At 52.8% G+C, this 6,754-nt stretch overlaps 1 protein-coding gene across 1 annotated transcript in view; it reads left to right on the top strand.

Annotated features, from left to right (window-relative positions):
* The first annotated feature begins 939 nt into the window (after positions 1–939).
* The window catches only part of pdzrn4 (PDZ domain containing ring finger 4), a 53,464-nt gene continuing 47,649 nt past the window's right edge, over positions 940–6,754 (top strand). Inside the window, exon 1 of the mRNA XM_030367138.1 lies at positions 940–1,652. Within this exon, the coding sequence (XP_030222998.1) occupies positions 1,584–1,652 (69 nt within the window). The 5' untranslated portion in view covers positions 940–1,583. The remainder of the gene's footprint in view (positions 1,653–6,754) is intronic.

Here is a 6,754-nt window from a genome sequence, read left to right as displayed (position 1 = left end):
CCTATCCGGTTGTAAGCATGGTGTGTTGCCACCATATTTATAACCATATTGTAACACCTTATTTCATACTTTGAGAGAGAGAAAGTGTATATATTTACACAGTACATGACCTTACTGTCACTGTTAATCATTGCTATAACAAAAGAAAGCCCAACCAACTTTAGATCTTTAGATCTCGCAATTAGCATCAACAGCTATTCTGGGGGCAGGTCAGTCCAGTGGTCAGTGTGTTTGACCCCCCCAGCCCCAGAAAGGTTCCGGGTTCTAACCCCGATGTTCACCGGTCTGCATCTCGGTCTCCTTGAGCCAGAAGCCTGGCACCCCCTCCCTGTGGGTCCCCGTGGATAGAAGCGTCTGCTGGTTAGTCCCAATAGAGAGGGCAGCCGGGGTGGTTGTACTGCGTGGGTGCGTGTATGGTGTGTGGTCGGAACACGCTCCCCAGTCTCCCCGAACCCGCTGCCGGCACAAAGCGTCTCTTTGTACGACTGCACCTCGATCTTAACAGAGCAGCCCGTTTGCTCTCCCAGGCTCCACCCCCCTCTCGCTCTCTCTTTATCTCTCTCTCCCCCCCCCCCTCTGTCTCTGTCTGTCTCTCTTCCTCGCCTCTCCCCCTCTCCATCTATTCCCCTCTCTCTCTTTCTCTTTCTCTCTCCCTGTGTCTCGGTCTGTCTCTCTTTCTCAACCCCTCTTGTTCTCTATCTCTCTCTCCCTCTTCCCGCTCTGTCGCTTCACCTCATGAATATTCCACCTCCCACTCTCCCCCCCCCCGCCCCGACTGGCTTCTCTCCCTCCCTGGCGACATAATTCAGTGGCTCGTGTCCGCCTCAGCGTAGTCGCGTGCACCAAGCGCGCGAGAGAGAGAGAGAGAGAGAGTGAGTGAGTGAGAGAGGGAGAGAGGGAGAGAGAGAGGGAGGGAGGGGGGAGTGTCACGGCCAGCAACAACTCTGCGCGCGTGTGCCAGTGTGTGTGTGTCTGAGCTACGAGAGAGATGCAGAGAGCGGGAGCAGGAGAAAAGAACAGCACTCTCTCACTGCCGCTGGAAGCTGCTACAGCTGCCGCTTGTGTTTCCACTCCAACACCCTGAAGCCCATTCGCCGACACTGACAGCAGAACCTCTTTGTTTTTTGTTGTTTTTAGTTTTTTTTCCTTCAGGTAGGGGGGGTTATTTGTTTGGACAGCCAGCCAGCCTGCCAGCCTGCCAGCCATCCAGCCAGCCAGCCAGCCTGCCTGCTTGTGCTTGCCTCGCACCTGTATGTATGCATGCACGTGTAGCACAGGGTTTGTGGGGTAGGCACCAGTGGGGGACTGCGTAGCGAGGGACTGAGGTGAGGCTGGTGGTGCTGGTGGAGGAGGAGGAGGTGGTGGTGGCGGCGGCAACGGCGGTGGTGATGGTGGCGGCGGCCGGCGGTGTGTGAGAGCTTACGAGCGAGGGATCGATGCCCCCCGCCCCCACCTCCTGAGGAGTAACTGATGAGAAGCGACGCCGCCGCCTCGGCGTGGAGGGTGACCCCCCCGTGACCGTGCCTCAGGTACAGCAGGGACAAGCCCCCCGGGCGCGCGGCCCCTGACCCACCACGACGAGGATGGGCTGCAATCTGTGCACTTTACGCAAGCGGGAGGACCACTACAAGCTGCTGTATGAGATCGCACAGGTGAGCCCCGGAGAGGAGAGGAGAGGTGGAGACGGTGGAGGTGGGAGGTGGATGTTGGAGAGGAGAGGTGGGAGAGGTTGGAGGTGGTAGAGGTGGGGGTGGCTTTAAAGAATATAAGGGGACGGCTTGTGGTCACTGGAGGAATCCACGCCAGTTTAAGTGATGAATCTATGCAATATTTGTCTGCTGATTTATTTTGGAGGGCTGCTGTTTCTGTGATGTACGACCGGCCCTGTGTGCATAGTCAATTAGTGTCACTACTGGGGGGAGATGCCGTTGAATCGAGCCGCGCCGACAGTGGTTTGTGTTTCCGCGACGAGCCACTTCGGGGAAAAACGACTCGCCGTGAAAGTGTGTGAGAGTGAGAGATTGGTCCGCGGAAGAAGATGGAAAATGAGTTGGGCGTGTAATGGACAGCGGGCCGCTCGCTCGCCAGCCAGCAGATGTTGTTGTGGGTAATGAGCGGTGAGGCTCGCAGACTGCCAGCGTGTGCAGTCCCATTCATCCTCAGAGAGCCGCGCTGAAAAGAGCTGCAATAAGTTGCGGGGAGCTGTTGTTGAGCCTGGAAGGGAAAGATATGAACTACAGACAGTGTGGCACCTGATGGGGGGGAATTGTATGTTGTTTAGCTATCCACAGAGGATTCTCTGGGAGTGCTGTGTTTTTGTTTTGTTGGTGTGGTTGACCAGTGCACGGGTTGAATGAGAGATGCTCGTGGGTGGACGGTACTCTCGTTTATATTGCTTTCTTACGCTGGGGTGTCGTTTGGAGGCTCCTATTGTGTGAGGGTGTTGATCCGGGGTGATTGTCCAGTGTGTGGATTGAATTAAAGTAATTTAGCAATGTACTCTTGCTCTAACAGGCATATTATCCTTTGGCGAGATGTAAAGCTTTTGTGCGTGTGTGTGTGTGTGTGTGTGTGTCCATTCCCTAAATGATCTCACAGCGATTTATTGCACTTCAGAGGCCAGTATCACCTAATGCAAATGGTGCTTCTCGCACCAGTGCTCAACCTGCTTAATTAAAAAGCTGGAAGAAACGCTACGGGGTTCACGTGTAGCACGCCTGTTTCTGTGGCTCATGGCATCAAACACACACTCGTCGTAACAACCACCACGTTAGACGGCAAACTTAAAACGCACCAGCCTCTAAGAGTGGCGCGTGGGCAGGAAGGGTGGCCACTCCTGAAATGTGTTGTAAACAAAAGGGGAAGCCTTCGCCATCGTCCCTCATGACAGCATAATAACTGGAAGTGTGGCGTCCACCACCACCGCGCGCACCCCCTCCCCACCTCCCCGCCACGGCACACCCTCTCTCTTCACGCCACCGTGATCACAGCCTCATTATCCCTTTTTATACAACCGTCGTGTGCATTCATTAGACGGGAAACGTCTCTCTTTATCCCCGGGAGTAGACAGCCGAGAGAGGGGGAGAGAGGTACGGTGATGATGGGCTGAGGTAAAGGAGCCCGGTTGAGTATTGTGCCTGGTAGTTTATTTTGTGTGCGTGTGTGTGCGTGCGTGTGTGTGTGTGCGTGTGTGTGTGTGCGTGCGTGCGTGTGTGTAGCGTGTGTGTAGCGTGTGTGTAGCGTGTGTGTAGCGTGTGTGTAGCTGGGGGACGCCGGCAGACTCATTTGACTACAGCTGTCGTCTGAGTTTTGGGTACCGCAGGACTCGTATCCCAGCTGGATTGAGGTGTGTGCGTGTGTTTGCATGCGCGTGTGTGCAGGGCACGGGGACTGTGTTCGCTAGGGACCGGGCTCAGTGTGAGCAAAGTAACAGAAACAACGTTATTGCACCAGCGGGGAGAGAGGTAACCGTGGAGTGCAGTCTTCGATTCTTAATCGCCTTCATCTTCATCGCCTCTTGTGCTTTCCTCCTCACTCCTCTTCTAATTACTGAGACAGGCAACGAGCCACGCACAGATTCAGCAGAGAGGGAATTGGAATCTGCCCCGGTGTCCCAGGGGTGCCCTGACTGTTAAGAGGATATTATGTATATCTGTCCACCCACAGAGAGAGAGAGAGAGAGAGAGAGAGAGAGAGAGAGAGAGAGAGAGAGAGAGAGAGAGAGAGAGAGAGAGAGAGGGAGAGGGAGAGAGAGAGAATATTGCACCTTCAGCACCGTGGTTCCCTTCCAGATGACTCTAAGGAGCGGGGTTTAGAGAGAGAGAGAGAGAGATTTGAAACGTGGAGAGGAAAGAGTGGGAGGATGGAGAGAACAGGATTTGGGGCGAGAGAGTGCAGAACCAGAGAGAGATGTGATTGAAGCAGCCGGAGGAGTTTTGAGGCGCTGGGGAGAAGAGCGATAAGAGCAGAGACGCAAGCGAGGGAGGCACAACTATTACCCTGTTCCAACTTGATAAGAAGTTGATCACAAGTTGTTCAATCCACTCTTCAATCAATCGCTCTCGTCAATGCAAAAAGGACACAAGGTAGAAGCGAACAAGACGACGCCTCTTCAAGGTGCGAACCGGAGGCGGTAAAAATAGAGAGAAAGGAAGCAGCCTGGCATTCAGGGAGAGAGAAACAGGAGGGAACTGAGAAAAGTTCAGCTCCAGGAAGAGAGAGCTCTCTCTGCAGGTAGAAAGTATGTCACTGTGTCTTCGTGGCCAAGACAAGTGTTATGACCGAGGGACGAGAAAGGCTTTTCCTCCACTGTCATCATCCTCATCCTCATCCTCCTCCTCCTCCTCTTTCACACATCTCCATCCCCCTCTCATTGAAGCCTTGACCTTTCCCCATTCATCCCTATATCCCATGCTCAAACCCTTGCTAGTAGAAGTATTATTATCAGGCTAAATGTCCTCTTTCATATTGCATTTAAAGACTTGATTTGATTGGGTTTATCGTGTTCGTAAATGTGCAAGAGACACTGGTGCACACAGCGATGAGAGAGCCGTGCACGTCTGTGCACAGTGTGAGTTCCTGACCAGGCTGTAGCAGGTCACAGCAGGTTGGTTAGCCACATGCCGTCCACTCACCAGTCACACGAGAAGCCATTTTGACACTACCCCTCTCTCGCTCTGTCTGGGTGACCCCCTCTCGCTGTGGGAGATTTATGACTTGCTGTCTTTCGTGCTCCTCCTCCCATTCTCCCCTCCCTTATCGCTCGCTCCCTCTCCCTTTCTCTCTCTCTCTCGCTCCTTCTCGCTCTCGCTCGCTCTGTTCTCACGGCTGCGGGAGTGTTTCATGGAAATGTGCTCACCTTTCTGAGCTGGCCTGCGAAGCTATCTCACCAACCGGCTTTCTCCCTCTGTTGTCTCTGAAAGCTTTCTTCCTCGTTCTCGCTTTCTTTATTTCACCCCGCTCCCTTTGTTGTTGATTCATGTGTTTGTTCATCCTTCCATCCGTCTCAAACCTGACATGATTGAGTTGTTTTTTTTGCCTCGGCTTTCTTCTCTCTTCCCTCTCTTGATTTCTTTCTTTTGCTCTCTTTTGTCGCTCTCTATTTCTCGCTCCCTTTCATCCCTCTCTCTCTCCGTATTATTATGGGTCTCTCTACACCTCTCTCTTCCTCTCCCTTCTCTCTCCCTATTTTTATCGGTCTCTCTTCCCCTCTCCCTACTTATATCTGTCTCTCTCTAGCTCTCTCTGTCATCCTCTCTCCCGAAGTGTATCTCTCCTCCTCTCTCTCTCTCTCTCTCTCTCTCTTTCTTCTTCTCTCTCCTCCTCCATCTCCCTCCGCCCCTCCGTCCCATCTCCCTCTCTGCTGGACTCCACTCACACTAACCTCCGGGTGATTCTCCTCGGGGTGTAAAACACACAGAGGAGATAAAGAAGAGCTCCGCCATTAGGCTGAAACCCCTGGTTAACCCCTGACCAATGCGCCCAGCGTCTCCCAGCCCACGTTGCGGCTGACGGACACGCTTCTGCTGTTACCTGCTGTTGTGTTTTGTTTATCTGTTCCCATGTTTGTGGCCGTCAGCAGAGCTCGGGTCCCAGCGGCCTCCGATGCCAGACAGGGTGGGGTTGTGAGTTTTTCTTCGGGGGTCCCTTCTGTGTCCACACACCAGCGTCTCGCCGTGTGTTTTGCGCCGATCAGAACTAGCCATGTGTGTCTTCTTCTTCTTTGTGTGTGTGTGTGTGTGTGTGTGTGTGTGGGGAGGGGAAGCTCTAATTAGCGGGACAGCAGATGTTGACGAGTGGGAGACACACAGTGGTGCTCCAGTGTTTCGGCGCCACCTCGGTCCCTCGTTGTGCTTGTACCGAGTCTGTGTGTGTGTGTGTGTGTGTGTGCGTGTGTTTGTGTGTGTGTGTGTGTGTCCCGTATGTGCTAGGGATTGCAGGACTATAGAGATTCCTTAAAGTCGTAATTAAAAATGAACTCAGTGCCAACCCTAGTGTGCACATGGGTATGTCTGTATGTCTGGTGTATTTCTGTACCTGAAAAATATGCATGTGATTCCGCGTGTGTGTGTCTGTCTCTATGTCTACGTCTGTGTGAGTGTGTTTTTTTGTAACACTATATTTATATATATATATATATTTGAAGGCTAGATTTGTAATCAAAACAGAAGGAGCCACTTGGGGCTAGGCCTGTAGACAGCAGAATGCAGAGCTTTGACAACGTTGCACGGCTTTACAGCAGCCGTCAGCCACTGTTGGCTCCCCCTAGGATGACACGTTGTTTACCCTTCACCGCGCGGCGGAACATAACTTCTGTTTGTTATCAGCATCATCTGTTATTTTATATTGTGTCTCTCCTGATGGCCCCGGCTAGGGCCGTCATCCGTTTCAGTTCTTCATTTGTGATTCAGTTTTCGTCTTTCCTTCGTCTCTCTCAGTCGTTTTGGTCTTCTCAGACAGTGGAGCAGCGAGTTCCACTGATCCCCTTTAGACAGGGCTTCCCAGTCCGCTGTGCAGGGACATAAATAAGCGCAGAGCTTCCCGAAAAGTCAATGAGCCACGGCCGGCCCTGATAACTGGCTGATGCATATGAATGAGCAGAAGCACAAGCTAGGAACACACAGACACACACACACACAAACACACACACACACAGACACACACACACACGCACAGACGCACAGACGCACAGACACACACACACACGCGCACAGACACACAGACGCACACCCCCCCAATGCAGACACCAACAACT

This window comes from Gadus morhua, chromosome 9, assembly GCF_902167405.1.
Source record: "Gadus morhua chromosome 9, gadMor3.0, whole genome shotgun sequence".
Lineage (NCBI taxonomy): Eukaryota > Metazoa > Chordata > Actinopteri > Gadiformes > Gadidae > Gadus > Gadus morhua.
Note: the sequence above shows the minus strand (reverse complement) of the source record. Positions and strands in the feature narration are given on the sequence as shown.